Source organism: Diplotaxodon limnothrissa, linkage group LG20 (assembly GCF_057381915.1).
Source record: "Diplotaxodon limnothrissa isolate DT_005_m linkage group LG20, D_limnothrissa_male_GT1.1, whole genome shotgun sequence".
NCBI classification, from domain to species: Eukaryota; Metazoa; Chordata; class Actinopteri; order Cichliformes; family Cichlidae; genus Diplotaxodon; species Diplotaxodon limnothrissa.
Window position 1 is genome coordinate 8,781,153 of NC_140615.1, and position 20,413 is coordinate 8,801,565.

A 20,413-nucleotide genomic window follows, 5' to 3' on the forward strand; every position below is an offset into this window, starting at 1 on the left:
AGTTTTACAGGTTGTTATATATCCAAGTATACGTAGTAACTTTTCATCCAAACAAATTATGTTCCAAATTAATACAATACAGAATGAAGATAATAAAACAACAATGAAAAGTTTTACCGTTTCTGGAGCTTTTGAATGTTTTCTTTAATCCTGGGACAAAATGAGAATAATGACAATACTTGTAATATTTCAGTTACCTCAAAGCACAGCCAGAGACTATTTTATTATTGCCCGACTTTTAATATTTTTATGTAACTGAAACATAATGTAATGCTCTCACCACATAAAGAAAGTTCATTTTGATTCAAATGCAGATTTTATCCACAGGCAGTGAATAAGCCGTGTGAGATGCGGTCAAATGTGGTGGATCTTTGTACAAACAATCAAAGTATTTGAACTGCGAGTACAATTAAAAATTTATAATAGGATAATTGCTACACTTACGTGTCAGATATCTCATTGACTGAATTCATGAGCTCTTCCTCTCTGTACGAAGAAAAGGACAAACGAGACACATAGTATGTAGTATAGTCTGAGCAGGATCTTTCCCTCCATACATTCCTGCTGTCTCACCTTGAAGTCTCTCTGACAGGTACGTTGTCCAGGTCAGTGAGAGTCAGAAAGTCAAAGTTAAAATAATGAAGCTGGAGGATACAAGCCAAAAGGAACGTAGCAGGAAGCAGAATGCGTGCAAACAGCTCCACCGTGTTGTACCGTTCCAGACCCAGGTCACGAAGACTGGAGAATCACATGGGAGAAAAACACACAACCTTATAACAAACAGCCAAGTCTGCTACAAAGACAAATTAAACAGATATAAAGAAGCTTCTTGCTTCATATCAAAATGGCTCCTAACACTAACAAAAATAAATTAATGAGTAACAATTCACGACCTACCACGAGTATATAGTACAAGACAAAAGACTCGAGTCTACACCCCTCATTTCTTTATATTTGCTTTCTAGGAGTCAGGCCTTCTTGCAATGTTTTAAAGTGCTCTTGAGCAATAGTTCTCAGGGCTTTCTCAAGGTCCTTCAATGTTTTTCTTTGGACATTGCCTGCTTTTTCATTCATTTTTGGTCCACTCCTTGTACCTGACCATTTCAGAGGAAAGTTTTCTCTTTATTAAGCCACTGACGTAAGAATCATACAAACATAAAAAGGACCAAACTCAAGGTATAAACCAGTGTCGTGTCTACACATAACTATGGAAAAACTCAATCTATCCTTTTCTACATCAAGTGTTGGGTAGAGAATATGACAGTGACCAAAACCATCCAGGTTTTTTCTAACCAAAAACTCAGGATGATGGGTGAAGTACAGGCTCTGATCAAAACTAGTAATTGCGCCTTCAGCATGAGGGACAGCTCTCTGTGCCAGAGCCAACCTAAGGAGGGGCATCAAACAGGCCAAGGAGGCCTACAGGAAGAGGAAAGAGAACTTCCTCACAGACCAGCTGCCAGAAGGTGTGAAGAGGCATCCAAGCCCTCAACAACTACAAATGCCAGAGGGCCCCCCCCCCCCCCCCCAATAACCCCCGACAGCAGCCTCAAACCTATAGCCCTCACGTGTTTTGAGCGGATAGTGTTTCAGCACGTCAGAGACTGTCTTTCACTGTATTTACATATGTGCTTGCACATGTTTCCATAAATTGCAGCATCTATTATCCCATTTACCTAACAAAATATAAAGAATCAAGAAGTTTCTAAAGACTTCTGCACAATACTGTATGAGACTCACCCTTCCTCTGACATCCCCATGATTTGTCTGAATAGCCCAGACACGCTTCTGAACTGGTACATGTAGATAGCTATCAACACCACCATGGAGTAACCAACAACCACTGCCCAGAACGTCTTCAGGAGTCGACGCCACACATCATAACGGATCTGAGAGAAAAAACACAGTTTATAATTTCTCCTGTAAGTCTTATAATTACCAATTAAATATCCATCCATCGATCCTCTTTCCCTTATCCTTTTCAGGGTAAGGGACGGATGGAGCCTATTCCAGCCACCATAGGGCGAGAGGCAGGGTACACCTTGGACAGGTTGCCAGTCTGTCCAGGGTGTACCTGGACAATAAATATATACATATATATATATATATATATTTAATATATAAAAATTAAACAAAATAGTTCAGAACAGCCAAATTAGATCTTCATTAAAAATGACAGTGTTGCATTTATCCTTCGAATCGCCTTGGTATGTAAAACACCGGGCGTTGCTGATGTTGTCTAAATAGACATGTCATGTCCAAAGCCATTAGGCCTTCCTGTAAGTGCCTACATCTTTCTAAAAGGTCAGCAGAAACATAATATGGGCAAGAAAAAACAGTAAAACTGGAGCAAAAAAAGTGGCTGTGTATGTGCTTATTAGTCATAATCAATACTTTTAACTGGAAAAGAGTATGGATGAAGAGTAAACAGTCTGCCTTTGTGAGCTTTTCTACATTTTATGGAAGATCTACACCCACTCCGAACATTTTTACGCACAAACAACAGCTGAATGGTTCACTGATGTTAGTTTAGGAGTCAACACATTATAGTGTAAGATGAACCTAAAATATATTGGCTTTATGTGTTCTACAACAACATTTTAACTATAAAAGTGGATTAACTTTCCACTTAGTGACCCATTTCAAAATCATAGATAGATAGATAGATAGATAGATAGATAGATAGATAGATAGATAGATAGATAGATAGATAGATAGATAGATAGATAGATAGATAGATAGATAGATAGATAGATAGATAGATAGATAGATAGATAGATAGATAGATATTTTGTGAGCTGAGTAACTATACTCTGATATAAGTCTACTTTAAGTTAGAGGACAGAAAACTAAGTTACTAACCTGGTAAAGAACAACACAGAAGAGGAAGAGGACAATGTAGAGGATTTTGTATACGACCACCTGAATGAGTGAAACATGATACAATGAATGAAACAATAGTATTTACTTATTATTTGCACGGCTCAGAAACAATTCAGACTGAGATTATAGAAACAGACGGATCCAATGACGTGTGGGACTATGGGAAGGAGCATTTTCATCTTCTTTTTCGTAAATAAGGTTTTACTAGCAGAAGACAAAACACATGCTGATATTCAACAGTACTGAAGAAGGAAATACATGTGAAAAAACAACAACAAGAATAACAATAAAACTACTTTTAAACCTATTACTTCTAATACTACTACTAATCATAATAATATTCGTTTTTGACCATACAGAGGCTCCTAAAGATCAGTTTGAAAATATTTTTGGAAAACTCTTTTTGCAATACATTTTTGTTTGCATTATATCCGACTTATAGAGAAAGGCTCTGCTTTATAATGATACAGTATGGTGCATTTTCAGTGCATTCAAGGACGAGGTGAGAGTGCATTGATGTTCGGGGAAGTCGGAGGAGTTGCAGTTACAAAGGTGACTGGAAGCGCTGGTTCCGCTCCCTCACTGACCACAGACAGACTCTCTGTGACTATGTCTGCAGATTAAGATTGTGCAGCCTTTACTGAAAGCCGCTGTAACAACATCTTCATTTTTACAGGCTGTAACTGGGACTTCATCTCACAACTCTGTTAGATGAGCATTACTAAAGCTGCTGTACGTTGCCGTATGTAGCACCATGGGCTGAAACAGTAGCAAGATGAGTTCTTACAATAACCATGTTAGCCAGAGTGCTCACAGCCAGTATCTGGTGAGCACTGGGCACTACATGTAATGAGAATGCAAAAAACATATTGAGAAGCAAAGCAAAAAATAGTTGTTAAAAAACTTCTTCCTGTGATATTTAGGGCCTCTGTTAGTAAAAATCTGCCTTAGCCAATGCTACGATGTTTAAGTCTGTCATTAGATACCTTTCCAGAGAAGCTGACCACAAAGAACATAGAGCAGCAGAAGAGGATCCAGTACTTCACCAGAAACCCCTTTACACCTGAGATCAGTTTCGCTACCAGAGGAGATGGCTGATTTTCCTCCGCTGGCAAGGTGCAAAACAAGGAGGCAGAAACACAGTGAGAAAGAGAAGGAGGTAAGGGAGGGCATTACAGAGACAGCTTGATGATTAAACTTGTCTTGTTGATGTCAGGATGATTTTCATTAGTGCCCAGGTAGGAGTTACATTACTCCAACATCTTCTGACATATAATCTCGAGAAAATCAATGAAAAGATAAATTACATGGCACGACTTTGACTTCATCCAGAGATTCTGCCTTCATGCTCTGCCCCTCCTGTCTCTCCTTCAGCTGCTGACGAAACATCAACCAAAAGCTGAAGGTGTAGAAGACCTGCAGTGAAAATAGTTTATCATAAACACAAAATACACAAGTTTGTGTACTTAGTAAATATTAAGCTGAAGCAGACCTGTGTTGGGAACAAAAAATTATTTTAAAAAAATCTGTCAAAAGTTTTCAAAGTACACTAGTCTGTGAATACTGTTGGAAAATTCTTGTTTAAGAAAGATTTAAACTGAATTCAGTGACTTCAGACTGTCTGGTTAAAAAAACACAAATTTCCTTATGGTAATAAACTTTAGATGGAATACATGAACACACTGATAAATAAATGTCAGGAAGAAAAAGTGAATTAGAGTTATATTAGATAATAAATGTGTACAAAAAAAAAGCCAAACTACTATACAATAGTAATTTTTACTAAGTACATAAGGTTACTGTATACAGTAAGGCTCGTGTTTCTTAAATGACTGAACGGTAACACACACAAAAAACAATATAACCTACAAGCTAAGGTAGGTCTAAATACAGCTTTATTGTTTTTAATGGAAGCGAGAACCACAGAAGGAAATTACAATAGTTTATCAGGTCCATTCCTGCTCCTTATTACCCTGTCATGGCTAACCTTTGCTCCCAGGTGGACACAGGGTGCAGGGTGATAGCTGTTCAGGTCAAAGTCCACTATGACCGCCGGGGGCAGACCCGGGTACAACTCGGCCCGGCTCAGCCGGAGCCCGCTCAAGAAGCCCAGCACCACCAGCACGGTGCCATAGATGGCGAGGAAAGGGGCGGACATCATGGCATACCGCCTTCTGTCTCTCATCATCCAAATTATACAGGACCACACAAGCATGGAGAAAGTCAGCCAGTTGTTGTAGGTGATACTCCAAATCTGTATGCAGTGGATATCATAACAAAAACAACTTTTTTAGCCGCTTAGGGTGAGTTAGCTAATATTGTTAATGTTGTGAATAATAGTTATAGTTAACTTCATAACGACATAGTGAGCCTGCTATTAACTATGCAAAGTTGCTTGCTAATCTTTACTCACCCAAATATGGCTGCTTTAGCTTCAACTGGTCAGATGTTAATTAGTCAATTTGTGATAAAACTCGTACGAAAACTAACAATACTACTAAGATCTAGTAATATAGTAATAGTAAAAAAATTTTTTTCAAAAGTCATGTTTTTCATTTTATTTTAGCTAACTAAAATGCCTTTCACATCTAGATTTAATTTTTATCTTAGTTACAGTTAACTATAATAACCTTGGTAGAAAATAAAGAAAATACCTGTAGACTCTGGGTATATATAAATTAGTCTTGCAGTTGTCTAAAGTATTGTAACTGTATAAAAAAGTGGTTTCAAAAAACAAATAAACCAGTTTCTTTAAAGGTTGAAACTTCATAGCTAATGCGTAAATCCTCCTTATCTTTGCTTGTAATATAATGTGACCTATACCTAATGTCTTCACCTGTTCAACACTGTGATGATACTGGTTGTGGCTGCTAAAAAAAAGTCACCACACAGAACACATTTATGAACCAGCATGATTATTTGTACTCTACCATCATGATGATAAGGCCGCTGACGTAGCTGTGCTTTTGCACCTGCTGACCAAAAATGACCAGACCACTTGGGCCTGAAGGTGGAGGCAAGGTCTCTGTCAGACTCTCATGGACCTCCTCAGTCTGCTCCTCCACATCTTCCTCGCTTTCTGTGTCTGGCAAAAGAGGGAGGGAAAGTAAAGAATGAAATGAAAGGGTTTAGTGAAAAATAAAAGTTGACTCTATATCATAGTGGTTTACATATTTACCTAACAAACAAAAAGTTCCCTGGTTCCATACCAAGGAGGACACACAAATCTTTTTTGGGGTTGTGTGAAGAAGGACATCTGTCATTAAAAAATCTGCCAAATCTATATGCAGTGACCCCTTATGAATAAGAGAGCAGCTGAAAGTAGCTTCTGCTTTTTTATCAAGTTTGTGTACCGTATAGTTTTAGTTAATTAAATATGTATTTAAGTTTTCTGTGATTACCATGAGACAGTGAGTCCTTGCCCTCATAATGTGGTAGAGGGTAACCGTTTGTGTAATCTGCCCCTCCTAATGGACATCCAAGACTGTCAGTGTGGAGATCTTGCCAGGAGTTTCCTTTGATCAAAATCATTGGCTGAAGAAAGAGAGCAAATTATGCTGTGTGTTACAACAAAACTGTAGGATAATCTCTAAGAAATTTTAAGTGAGTCCACATCTGATTGAGAATTCAGTGTACTAAATAGAAAATGCTAAAACATCCTCACCTCGTCAGGTAGATAGGTTTCCTCATCTGTGCTACTTAAAAGCTAAAAAGGGAAATCTCGACTTTAATAGGCGTTTAAATACCAACTTGTAGTAATAAAACTATGTGATGTCCAATAATTTATTTAACAGCCATTAAGCTTTCAGCATGAATTCAGGATCACTGATATAAGTACCAACCAGAACGATAGTTGGATGCAAAATTCAATAATGAAGTTACCTCTTGCTTATCTCCTGAGATGTAGATGACCCTGGAGAAGCTTGGAGGAGCGTCTGGACTTTCTACTGGACTCTCACCCTCATCTGCTTCATCCTGAGAAGCACAATCACTATCAAAAGTCTGCCAAGTAAGTGAAAACCATGCGGACCAGCAATGGCAGAGTAGCGCTCAAAGTAATAGTAAAACTTGCACTTCTACTTGTAGTACTGTTGGGAGTGGCAACCTTCCAAGATAAGCTGGTAGAACCTGGAAATCTGCTTCCTTGGGCAACACAGTTGTGGAAGTTGGGGCAGAGATGTGTTACTGGTATGATAAAAGCAGTAGTTTTCTAAGCTCAAGTCACTGCAATAGCTGAAGAGCAGATAATGTATGCACAACTCTAGTGTTTAAAAGCAACTTCTCCCCTCGTCAGCCAAGGCAAGTGTTGCTTATTAAAATCCACCAGCCAGAAACATTTTTTTTAACCTCACTGGACTTTACACCCATGTGACTGGATCTTGTGTGACTTAAAATAACCCAGCTGTCTGCATTATTGTCTGTGTGTGTGTTTTGTCACTGGCTTGTCTTCTGCCCAGGAACCTGCACGAGTTCTGATGTGTGTGAGCGTGTATTTTTCTCATTTTAATTAACAAAAAACCCATGTTTGTCATTTCGAACCTATCCCATATGACTTTTGACTCTAAACATATTTAGTCTGACACACACACGCGCACCTTCTCTGTGACATGAACCCATTTGTGCAGCAAAGCCACTAGTGTGTAGTAGAGGAGTAGAAGAACCAACGGGTTGAGGAAGTCTGGCCAGCTGACGTTTGTGTGCACGCTAAGAGAGTGCAGGTTTGAAGTGTCGGATCTGATGACTCCTATCATACCAAACAATCTGGAGATGAATGGGAAGAGTAAAGGGAGAGAGAGAAAAGTGCCACGTAAGGCATATTTTTAGTAAAAAGAATTTAAATAAAGAAATAGAAGAACCAGACTGATATAATTTAAATATCTACTCTTATTTCTATACCTGGGATAAACATCTTCTGGTGGTATAAGCTCCTGGGAAAGTGGCAGCTGATAGAGATACAGAACCAGCAGGTGTCCTCCGCTGAAAATGGCCATCATCACACACAGGGAGCTGAAGAGCAGCATGCTGATGGAGCGGCCAAACACCCACCACCACACCAGCCCCAGGAACACCCCGAAGTACACTCCTGAGGTAAGGGAGGGCAGTATGATACCTGTACACACATAAAAGATGACAAGCCATGAAGAAAAAGGTGATTTAGGCAATACTCACCATTTTTAAGCTATAGTAAGCTGGCATGCACAAAGCTGCTGCTGTATTGTACCTGCCAACCCCAGCAGCAGAGTCACCACCACCTTCCCTGCTGTGTTCATGATAGCTGACAGCAGCAGCCTCAGTCCAGCTGCAAACACTATGAGCTTCTGGACAAATTGTGGTGGACCCGACTGTACCGGCAGGGTAGTAGTCTCTTCTGAGCTGTCAAACGATGAACCCTCGATTTCACTTCCATCCTCTGACTCCGTGTCAGAGGTTTCCACATCCTGAAAGATCCATGAAACAATCAGTGCTTTGTTAGCTTAATGCAGGGAAGTCAAACCAATAGAACATTGTGGGCCACATACAGCCTGCTTTGATCTGAAGTGGTTCAGACCACTGAAACTCACCATTCTGTCATTGTAAAGACATTTAGCTAAACATTTAATCCCTGAGATGTCTTAATATAAGAAAAAAGAAGCACACAATAAATGTGTAAAATTACAGAAAAAGGTCTAGTTGCTCATTCCCCAGACTGCCCCGTATTTGTAATAATGTTTTTTGACTGATGACTCACTGAATGGCAAAGTGAGTCATCTTTATCAACAGAAAAAGCTGTAAAATGTATTAAAATACAGTTCAAAATCTTTGTACTCCTTCATATTATCCAAAACTTTCCAGCAGACTAGACTGGAGTCTTTGCTGGGCTGATTCTGGTCCCTGGGCCTTATGATTGATACCCCAAGGGTAATGTTGTGTCATAGTGACTATAGCTGTTGACAAGCGAGTGGTTACCTGAGGGTCAGAGGGCGGGATTCCGTTTTCATGGAGGTTGACCTGAGGCACGGGGCGTAGCAGTTTCCTGCAGAGCCTCAGTATGAACAACGTAGAGACCAAGAGGCCCACGTCTGGGAGCAGGAGACGTACAATATTCCCAGGATCAACCGAGCTAAATCTGAAAATACACATACATTAACATTTGATCTTCACTGATCTCCAATAGATGATACATCAATTTGTTTATAAGCACATTTAAAAAAAACAACACAGGCTACCCACCTTACAATTCCCAAATGGTAGAGAAATCCATCCCAGAAGCCACTAACTGTTAGAAAAGGGGAAAACCAAACAGCCATCAAGTTAAAAAGCATTATTCCTGTTTTAATTGGGTATTTCTTTGCACTGTTTTATAGTCAAATTATTTTTTTGGCTGTCTTTGAGGTCTGCTCGGAGGATTGGTGACATTTTATTATAAAAATTGCTCATTTATTGTGACCAGAGTTTTGTTTTCACCTTGTGGAGGAATGTATGCGAAGGGGATCTGCAAGAAGCACTGCAGGGTCAGGAACATCAAACTCGTGTAGATGATCAGCCGCAGGAACTGCCCAGTTTGACCTAAGACCAGTAGCAAGCAGGAAGCAAAAGTAAGTGCAATTACAGAATTCAGAACAAAGTCTTTTGTTCTGTGTAATGAGCTAGAAATGGTTTATGGTTTACCGTAGTGCAAACAGTTACGCCCATAATTTATTTGACCATCACATAGTTTGTAGTTTAACACCTGTGTACACAACCACAAGCCATGTGGGGGACACAGCAAACATGTGGAAGAAGGTGCTCTGGTCAGATGAGACCAAAATGGAACTTTTTGGCCAAAATGCAAAACGCTATGTGTGGCGGAAAACTAACACTGCACATCACTCTGAACACACCATCCCCACTGTCAGATATGGTGGTGGCAGCATCATACTCTGGGGGTGCTTCTCTTTAGCAGGGACAGGGAAGCTGGTCAGAGTTGGTGGGAAGATGGATGGAGCCAAATGCACGGCAATCTTGGAAGAAAACCTCTTGGAGTCTGCAAAAGACTTGAAACTGGAGCGGAGGTTCACCTTCCAGCAGGACAATGACCCTAAACATAAAGCCAGGGCAACAATGCAATGGTTTAAAACAAAACATATCCATGTGTTAGAATGGCCCAGTCAAAGTCCAGATCTAAATCCAATTGAGAATCTGTGGCAAGATCTGAAAACTGCTGTTCACAAATGCTGTTCATCTAATCTGACTGAGCTGCAGCTGTTTTGCAAAGAAGAATGGGCAAGGATTTCAGTCTGTAAATGTGTAAAGCTGGTAGAGACATACCCTAAAAGACTGGCAGCTGTAATTGCAGCAAAAGGTGGTTCTACAAAGTATTGACTCAGGGGCCTGAATAATTACGCACACCCCACTTTGCAGTTATTTATTTGTAAAAAATGTTTGGAATCATGTATGATTTTTGTTCCTCTTCTCACGTGTGCACCACTTTGTTTTGGTCTTTCACGTGGAATTCCAATAAAATTGATTCATGTTTGTGGCTGTAATGTGACAAAATGTGGAAAAGTTCAAGGGGGGCAAATACTTTTGCAAGCCACTGTAATGTGGTATGCTGGAGCAGTTTGTCTTCTGCTCCACGTCTTACTCTCCCCATCATTCTGGTACAAGTTAATCTTGGCTTCATCTGTCCGAGGATTTTGTTTCCCCAGAGCTGTTCAGGCTGTTTTAGATGTTTTCTTGCAACATTGCCCTCTTATTCTTCATTGTAACCTGTGGTTTGCATCTTTTTGTAAATTCTTTGTATTTCCATTTATGAAGGTGTCTCTTTATTGCGGACCTCAACAATGATACAACTATACACGTTTTTTCCAACCCTTTGAATTGAAGGTGAAAATCTTCAATCGCATCGTGATTGTTTGATTTAAAATCCATTGTGGTGAATTACAGAGGGAAAAATACAAAATTTGTCTCTCGAGGAAACAAATGATGTATTTCACTATATATGTTGATAGAAAAGGTCCCGAGGTGTGACTTTGATGTTTTAATCTTTAATAATTAGCAATTTCTCTCCCTCTAAATGTTACCAAGAAAACTTTATGAAATTAGGACAAAATCTATTATTTTTATCTTTTATGAAATCACAAATAACTAACACAATTACTCATAGACTGAAAATACTGAGTCAATTCAACTTTCTTCAAACTTTAACCGTAATTCAAATATAAAAGATGAATATGTAAATAAAATGTGAGCAGGACAAAATTTGTGACACCCTGGTATAAAATTTATAGAGAAACAAAAGTCAAAGAAAGAGATGTCCTGAAAGGCAAAGCAAGCAAACTGTTGCAAAACAGAATATTATGCAATAGTTTTTTAAATCTATTATATTGTTCTATAATTGTTGGAAGCCAGAATTGTATCTGAAATTAAGTAGGATTAATTCCACAGGTGTAGTTGCAGAGAAAAGTAGGTTTCAATAAAAATAGAAGTTGCTTTTATCTTTGCTGTACACCACGTGTTTTGTTGTCTCCTGTTCAACTCAATAATCATTTTTATTCCCCTTAAATAAAGCCGGCATGTTACTCTCTGAGTTCTGGGACACATATACACAAAAACACACAGTAATGGATGCATCCTGTGGTTCTCTTCAGACATTGTTCAGCAGAATATTGTCTCCCAGACACTTGGCAGTAAATTGGACTGGTTCTGTCCATACTTCAGTTTCTTTAAAAGAAACTGGACACTCAAGTCTCAAAGAAACGCCTGGCTCTGTCACAACTGGTCTAGTACAGCTATTTATCCAATGAAATCGCTTTGTGGCACTATTTTTGAAATCACATTCGTGTCACAACATTATTTGCACAAGTTCCGAATTTATTATCTTTTAGACTGTCATTAAAGATATTAATGACAGTCTAAAAGTGAGTTGCTGTGTTGCGATTTTGGCTGTATATTCAAATAAATAAAACAGTTCATAGTCTCAGGGCTAGAGTTCTTGTAATCAAAAGGTTGGAGATACAAAGCATTAATAGCTGACGTGGCTTAGCATTAGCTGAGCCAGCAAATGCGTTGTCGATGTTCACGCTTTTTACTAAAAGCATTGTTTCATAAAACACACACGTACACACTCTCTCCAGCATAGGTGGGTGCACAGAAACGCATGAGCCATACACACACGATGTACACAGGCTTCACCACTTAGTCCAAGCGCAGTAAGATTATAGCAGGGGGATTTATGAAGCTGAAGGGTAAACAGTTTTTATATGGAGGCATAGAAAAAGAGCGAAAGAAGAAATGCTGTGAAAATGCTGACATTACATCTTTTAATTCCTTGCTGTAATTACCAGGCTATGTATAATTGATTTGACCATTCAAACCACTTCCCCTTTACAAAGTACTTTGAGGGAGGGATACATATACTTTAATTCATCAGAATGCTGTGATCAATACAGAGAAGGCAGACACACACACATGCTGTAGACATATATACATCGCACACAGGTTGATTTACTTGCGCTGGTCTTTACATTTCTTTTACTTCACATCAGATTACTTGATTTCTCCTACTTTTGCACATACGTCATGTGAAACTGTGTCTGCTCTTTAAACTAAGTTTAAAAAAAAGGGAAAGGCAACCAGCGAAAACACAAAATACAAGTTTGAAATGATAAGTAGGTAAGTAACATCACAAAACTGTACATAAATTAGCGTAAAATAAATTTAAAAAAAATTAAATGGCATAAAAAACAATGCAAAAAGCAGTTAAGATAGAGACTAAACTAAAATAAGCAAATATATAAATTCCTAGTTATATGAATTTATATATAATGATCAAGTAATACCAGCCTGACCTTGCGAAAACAAAAAAGTATTTGCCCAAACCTCAAAGCACTGCTAATTGTTTGGAGTATGATTTGTCACACAGAGACTGTATAACTGTGGATGTCCTGTTCCATCGAATCATCGCCTGAACTGAACAGAAGCATGAACTGACTAAACGGCCTCAACATGCCAAAATTAAAAGAAGCCACAAGAAAGAAGGTGAGTGAATGACGTCAGGGTCATGAAGCTAATTCTAAATTTCTAAAAATGTATCTTAATTTTTATCAGTTTTAACCAAACATTTTAATCGTTAAAATAAGATGCCAGATCAATATTAGGTTTGAATGCCACAGAGCATTTGGTGTACAAATATGTGGAACCGCAAATTTTATACAACACATCACAAGAAATGTTTCTTAAAGTGAAAGCATTTTCTCTAACCCACGATTGTAGGAAATGAACATTGTTTTTCTACAATTACCTGGTACATGCTGGAATAATCTTATAAGCTTAAAGTTCAGGCAAAAAAGACTGAATCACTGATGTTGTTTAGATTTGAATCAAGTTTGAACCAAGACCTTTACATTATGATTCAGAGCAACAACATGCCAGATGACATCATTAGCCTCTGGAGCCCCTCTCACCTTTCATGGTGACCAGACTCGGGTTCGGCAGCAGCGGTAAGATGAGCAAAAACAGGAAATATACCAGTGACAGACCATTATAGCGGAAAGATGAAGCTGAGAAGCAGAGGGGAAAAAACACAATGGGTCTGAGAGAAATTCAAAGAAAAAGAGTATTTTTTATAAGGCACAGCATGCTTCTTTTTAATGTTAATTATTATGTAAACTCTAAAATACTCGTAATGTTTCATCTAAGGTAGCAGGTACACATCACAACAGTAAAACACACATAATGAAACAAAGGCTAAAAGAATAAACTGTGTCTAGTATACCTTTGATTTTTTTTTTATAGTATAACAATTTATAAAACCTGGCTGAAAGGGTTGTTCTGGGTTGTCTATCCACATCAGTATGACTACTCTGCTTATAGTAACAGCACTGAGTGTATACTACTTAACAGAAGCCCTATCATTTTCCTGTTATTCTTGCCCATTTGATAAGCAAAGGTGCACTTTATGCATAATTAAATTAACCCCAACCTAAAGTTGTTTTAAAAAAAAAGGTTACACACTTCCGGGGTGATTTCTTATGTGTAGGAAAAATCCCTGGTAAGCTGTTATTACCATTAATATAAGCCATTATATTTGTTTTAGCAAGGAAACCTTAGTTAACAAAGCTGGTTAAAGATGCTGATGGTTTTCGATTGGTTTGCTCTATGCTGGAAAAGACCTGAGTTCAACAAGTAGACCTAAAATATTTTGGAACAGGAATAAATATTAATTTAGTTGACTAATTTAAAAAAGCCCTACAATTCAGCTAATATTTTGGTACTGCTGCTGGATGATTTGTTAGAATCTTAAAGAATATTGCTTAATACTGACTACCTCATACCTAACCTCAAATATGATACATTCATTTTAAACAACATTATAACAGCAAAATGAGAACATTTATGCCAGCAGAAATACCAACAAATGATAATCAAAATGCTCCTAAGCAGCAAGCACAGGTTAAGTGTTAACCTTACCCTGTAGCACATAGGGCCGTTATGTGCATGTTTCACTTAAACAGTTTACACGATGGTGGGTACAGAAATACTGCTCAGATAGGAGTAACTGTTTTTCATCAGCACGGTCTACCTCAGGTTTAATCTGGCAGCACATTGCTTCTCACAAATTGTTTTTGTGTCTCGATAATATGCTGCAACAAGGGTTCACCAGTAGCTTTTACCCAACTTATGCTGTGTTAACAGATATGCAACCTTTAGTAAACACCTGAAGATTCTTGCCATGTAAACTTTTACACCCAAAAATCTGAAACCGCGTCTATTACATATCCCTATAAACCCCACTATCTCCGGACAAAACCACCAACACCAGCAGTAAAAATAAATAAAAATTAAATAAACATACAGACATCAACTCACCAGTGAGCAGGAGCAGGGGTAGTAACAAGTTATACAGCATCCCAACCACAAGGTCCCCCGCCATGTCCTCCTCCGTGTGTCAGAGACACCCAAACTGCTCCTTCAGATGCTCTCACTCGCTGGATGTCCGCATAAATAAGTAAGTGACTTAGTTATGTGGAGGGAAATTCCAGCCCGCTCACATATTTGTCAGAAGAGAACTCATGTTGCCTCAATCAAAGTATCTTATAGTACAGCAAAGAAAAAAATAACACGAGGACGAGAAGCAGTGCGATTAAAAAACACAGCAGATTCAAATATTGTGTGCGGATAATGACTCCCTTTGCTCTTCGCTTGTGTTTCTGTCACACCCTCCTTTCCGCCTCCTCCTCACCTCCCTCTTCTTTCCCTTTCTCTCTCTCTGTCTCTCTCCCAGACATAACGGGTTGTAACCCAGCATCTCTGTTACTATCCTCATATTGTAGCTAATCTCACTCAGGAGAATATCCACTATCGTTGCTTCACTGTAAAACACGCTTGCAGAATTACACAAAAGCAGACGAACACCAAAGTGCAGCAGTGATTTTTGTGTGACTCTGCTGAAAGATGTCATTGGGGAGTATTATAAGTTTCTGCATGTGCAAGTTGCATCCATGCCTTCATTCTTGCATTGTATTCGAACTAGTGTATCCCAGAATCTTCTCTATCTGATATATGTGAAACCCATACAGATACTCTCATATCTCGTTGTTTGTTTCCTTAAAGCCGCGTCAGGCTGGCTCATCATATTTGCACTGAGGGGTGAAGGGAAGTGTATCTAATATTCATGGATGTGAGGCCATTAAAGAGCTGGTGTGACTACAGAGGGATGATCAATGCAAGGACTTACAATGCAATAACATTAACTTTGTTCTAAATATAAGAGAAAGGCTGGGGGAGAAAAATCCAGTATGATCTTTTTGTGTTTCAAATGATAGTTTTGGCAACATAAATAATGTAAATGTGTTAAAATAGCCTCTTCCAGGACTATTAGTAGAGTGAGACTGGAAAAGCACTTTATTAGCATTTAATTAACCGTGGCACAGGTTTGAGGAAGCAACAGCGTTTATGCATTATGTAGTGTAAAATTATGTTCATTTAATTTAAATTGCAGTATTGTAAAGTTTAAGGATTTGCAGGAATGCAGGAATTTGCTGTGTATAAGAACAGGAAAAAAAAGAAATACCAGCTTCTTAAATAAAAAAAGATAACTTAAAACATTAAAAGTAGTAGTTGTTGTCCTAAAATGTCACAGTTTTCTTCTTGTTTATATATTGCAAGGAATCAACACTTTGTATAGCAGGTCAATCTATGTGTGATATTTTAATCAAATTCATACAGCATCCTCTGAGTTTTAGCGGGGTACTGAGTGTGAATCTTATTTTCTCCGTGTAAAGCAAAGCAGCAGAAATGATATTTGTGAATAGAGGTCACATTTTGGTCTTTAAATAATCACTCAAGTTGTTTTTTCAAGCAAACTTTAAACTTTCCTTTTCTTTATTTTACATGGTAAAGATTCAAATAAGGGCATTTGAGTGTTCAGACAAAAGAGATGCCACCTCTCTAGGAAATTGTATTGGACCTTTTTTTAAAAAAATTTATGGACTAAGCAATAACCAATAATGAAAATATCAGCTGTATAAAATGAAGTGTTTTGTTAACAATGTGGTAGTGGGATCTCTTGCAGCCAGACAGGAGAATGGTGGAGGGATTTTTGACAATGCTTACAGTTAATGCTTAACATCTAACTTTTAAATTGTCGTTACATTACAACACCAAGCTATAGTAATAAATCCCTTTTGTGTATGTTTATAGATATTTAGATGTGTGCAGATAAGCACACAGTGTAAAAAAAAAGAAAAAAGAAAGAAAGAAAGAAAAAAAAGGTTGAATTACTCCTCAGCAGTAAATCTAAATTGATCATGATGACAATGAGTGCTGAGTGTGCAGCTAAAATTTCATGACAGTGCAGTTAGAAAGAGATGCCATCGGACATGCCCTAGAAGGTTCATGGGTGGGGATGTGAGTGCATGTGAGTGTGCATGTGTCTTTAGCTATTTAAGAGATAGGAAAATATATTTGAGATGTTCTCACCTTTCTTAGGTTTTAGTTTTAAGATCAGAATAATAATTCATGCTCAGCATGTGCGCAAGAGGACGTGCACAGAAATCGGTAGAAATGGCACTCTGACTCAAAGTGAGTTTTACTCTCTGAGTTTAGCACCCTGGTTTCGATGGGTGTTGAGCCAATATTGATCTGTTGCCGGGAACAGTCTCACTTCAGTTCCTCTAACATTTACAGATCATTTGCCAGCATACATCACTGATGCACTTCACTCTACCGCCTTAAAAATACAAATAAACCCACACCTGCCTTGATATTAAGGCTGCATTATACAGAGACATTTCGGTTTTTGGACAGTGAAGCAGTGTTTGTACTTTTGCTTCAGTACAGTATGACTGTGGATTTTAAATAAAGGAATCAGGATCTGGTTGAAGTGTGGACTTTCAGCTTTAATTCAAGGGGATTTAAAAGATATGGTGTATTAACTGGTTAGCAGCTATAGTCATTTTTATACATAGTCACATATTATCAGAGGGTCAAAATTAAGTAAACAAGCTACATTCATTTTAAATATAAGAATTTGGATGAAAATCTATTCCAGTCAATGACTACCTGAAGTTTAGAAACTATGGACATCACCAAATGCTGATTTTGACAGACTAGGCCTTTGTTTGTAGGTCTGTCTGCTTCAGTTTTGTCTTTTTGCTTGAAATCAGGTGACTGACTTGGCTATTAAAGACCAGCCCATTTTTTGTTATTTGTTTGTTTTGAGAGGCTCTTGTGTTGCTTGTACAGTATGCTTTTTGGATCATTATCCATTTCCATTGTGAAGCGCTCTCTGGCCAGTTTTGTGGCTGAATCTGAGTAGAAAGTGTAACCCTGTACACTTAATTACATAATTCATCTTGCTACCTCTATCTGCAGTCACACCATCAATACATACTAGTGACCTGGTTCCATTCAACATTACCTCCACCATGTTTGGTCACATGCTTAGCATCAGGGGCTATTTCTTTCCTTCTCTATACTTTGCTTGGCTTCCTTCTTTTAAATAATGTACTAGATCATGATTTGGTTATTCCTGAAAGTTTTTGCTGTCTCTCTGATAGGTTTACTTGTTTCAGCCCACATGAGGATGGGCACTTGCACTGACATCTCTTTGTAAGTCAAATATTGAGAATTCCAGTGAACAACTAACAAATACAAGTTTGAATCTGTATCATTTCCAGATGTTTTATCAACCAGTTGCTTGTCAGTCAACTGTCCAAATAGTATTGAGCCTCTGAAAATTGGTGACTATGTATAAAAATACTTTAGCACCTTAAAAGTTAGCTCAATGCTTTTGTTCAATCCCTTGAATTAAAATTGAAACGCTGTAGTTAGATCATATCTTGATTGTTTGATCTAAAATCAGGGTGGTGGTGCAGGGAGAAAAAACTACAAGAAACTGTGCATTTGTCCAAGGACTAATGGACCTATAGGACCATGCAGATCCTGCCTTTATTCTAGTTTATATTCCCCGCATGATATGGTGTGAAAAACTGGACAGAGAAAAGGTGGAGGAGTCTAGTTCTCTTTTAGACTATTTGTATTACAATATGACAAAAGTTATTGTGAGTTCTTTGTCCAGTGACATGCAAAGCAATATGCCTACCCCAGTTTTAACACTAAACACTAACAACATGTGGTATATATACTATTAGTTTGCAGTTAGTGACTCAAATGAATGGGGACACAGTTAACAGGAGATTGTGATTGATTTCAAGTTTGAAGTCACAACTTGATTTCACATCTTTTAGACTTTTAGCATATTCAAAGAGATGGTTGTCAAAACAAAAAGGTGTGGCGCGGCTTTTTTTTTTTTTTTTTTTGTATTGTACTTGAACAGATGGTAGACTTCTCCTCAGGGAATTTGACAAAATATTTTTAAAGAGCTCCCAGTCTGCAACGGACTCACTACCAAAGGCTACCACATGGTCATGGAGTACATCTTGGTAAAGTTTCATGGTTCTAGTTTTAAATCAGTAGAAAGAAGGAAGCCAGTGAAAACGGCTTAGATATTTTTCAGTATGTTTAATATGATTCACTTACTCAAAAAATAGCAGTTTTTTAAAAATGTGTACAATAAAATTGTGACTTGGAAGTAAAACAGGAAGTAGATGAAAGGGAACAGAATAGAGACAAACACTTAAAAAGGTTCAAGATGTAACTAGGGAGCCTAGACTGCACTAGAATAAAGTAACAAAAATAAATAATGCAAAGTAAGAGGTAAAGAAAATCTGAACTCTAAAATGAGGGTTCAAAGCAAAACTCAAGGAACAAAAGCAAACAGAGAATACAAAATGAACAGCAATTAACAATCCAAAACTCAAAAATGTTGTAAATATTGTTAATTGATTTGGTGTGGTGTGCTCTACAGTCAAATGTGTATGAATGTCATGGGGATAACTCAGAAGCAATTGACTTAAACCCAAACCTGCCTGCTGATTTTGAAAACTGCTGCCACCCAGTGTCTAAAAGTCCTAACTGCAGTTTGGATTCTGGACATTTGTTTTGAAGCATGTACATTAACTTTTCAAAGTTCACCAGGACATAAAAGTTCAAAGCCATGCTTTAACCAAGTCTTTTAGCCTTTAGATTAGCTGGCTGTGACTTGTGGTATTTTAGTATTGTGTTTAATATTGGTAAAGGAGAGCCGTGTTGCTCCAATGGCAGAGAACTGATAGATTACATCCACTATCACAGGCTATAGCACATTTTATTTGATATCTCTAGATCTAGATGGAGAAGGGATAAAGACTCCGCCCAGGACTCGATCGGGATATTATATGAAGTGAATACATGTGTAGGTTTGGTTACAGGTTATACAATAAATAATGGATATCTAGAGGAAGCTGAACACTTTGGTATGTATCAGTCAGAGCTTTTAGGAGTAGAGAGTGCTAATGTCAGCACAGCTGGCTCTACTCATTTGTGTTTGAAAATACAGCTTCTGCCACAGGTGACTTTTATCTGTGGCTTTATTATCTTCGATTTCTAAATAAAAAAAAACGTGGATTTTAGTTTTTTTTATCTGGAGGACACTATGGGACTCCTCATCCCTCACTAAAGATTTGCATGGTATGCCACTTGATACTTATATTTCACAATATTTTATAGGAAAAAAAATATTGCACGTGGCTGTTTTATTTTTCTCATGAATTTATGGAGTGACACTAAGTAGTCAAACAGTTCCACCACCTGCGTTATTAAAGGAGACCCTTATTTTCTCTGACGTGTAGTACTATTAAAACAATAAATACTCAGTTTCAAAAAAAAATAGGTCATTGTGTGTGCAAAGTCAAAAGCAGTCGCAGTTTTCTTCTGCTTGTGGCTTTATATGATGTCAGTAAGAACAGATATCTTTAATATAGTCATCTCAGGCAGACAGCTGTGTGCCAATGGGGAGCCAGGGGGCAGCACTGGCCACCCCCCAAGATTTGTTACCCCCCCCCTAGGGTGGGTCCTGTGTTGGTAATAATTTTAATAAATGTGAGCGCAAGAGAGAGGAAGACACCTTACAGCAGGGGTGTCGAATTCCAGGCCTCATGGGCTGGTCTTCTGCAGGTTTTAGATATCA

At 38.1% G+C, this 20,413-nt stretch overlaps 1 protein-coding gene across 1 annotated transcript in view; it reads right to left on the bottom strand.

Moving 5' to 3' along the window:
- Positions 1-14,776, bottom strand: part of LOC146610507 (piezo-type mechanosensitive ion channel component 2) — a 32,463-nt gene extending 17,687 nt beyond the window's left edge. Inside the window, exons 1-18 of the mRNA XM_085344994.1 lie at positions 14,713-14,776; positions 13,308-13,403; positions 9,328-9,429; positions 9,094-9,139; positions 8,830-8,989; positions 8,105-8,321; positions 7,780-7,993; positions 7,479-7,644; positions 6,766-6,858; positions 6,285-6,417; positions 5,814-5,968; positions 4,871-5,137; positions 4,191-4,299; positions 3,870-3,991; positions 2,863-2,922; positions 1,741-1,889; positions 574-738; positions 445-486 (exon numbers count right to left, since the gene is read on the bottom strand). Coding sequence (XP_085201120.1) covers positions 445-486; positions 574-738; positions 1,741-1,889; positions 2,863-2,922; positions 3,870-3,991; positions 4,191-4,299; positions 4,871-5,137; positions 5,814-5,968; positions 6,285-6,417; positions 6,766-6,858; positions 7,479-7,644; positions 7,780-7,993; positions 8,105-8,321; positions 8,830-8,989; positions 9,094-9,139; positions 9,328-9,429; positions 13,308-13,403; positions 14,713-14,776 — 2,360 coding nt within the window. The remainder of the gene's footprint in view (positions 1-444; positions 487-573; positions 739-1,740; positions 1,890-2,862; positions 2,923-3,869; positions 3,992-4,190; positions 4,300-4,870; positions 5,138-5,813; positions 5,969-6,284; positions 6,418-6,765; positions 6,859-7,478; positions 7,645-7,779; positions 7,994-8,104; positions 8,322-8,829; positions 8,990-9,093; positions 9,140-9,327; positions 9,430-13,307; positions 13,404-14,712) is intronic.
- Between the last annotated feature and the right edge of the window lie 5,637 nt (positions 14,777-20,413).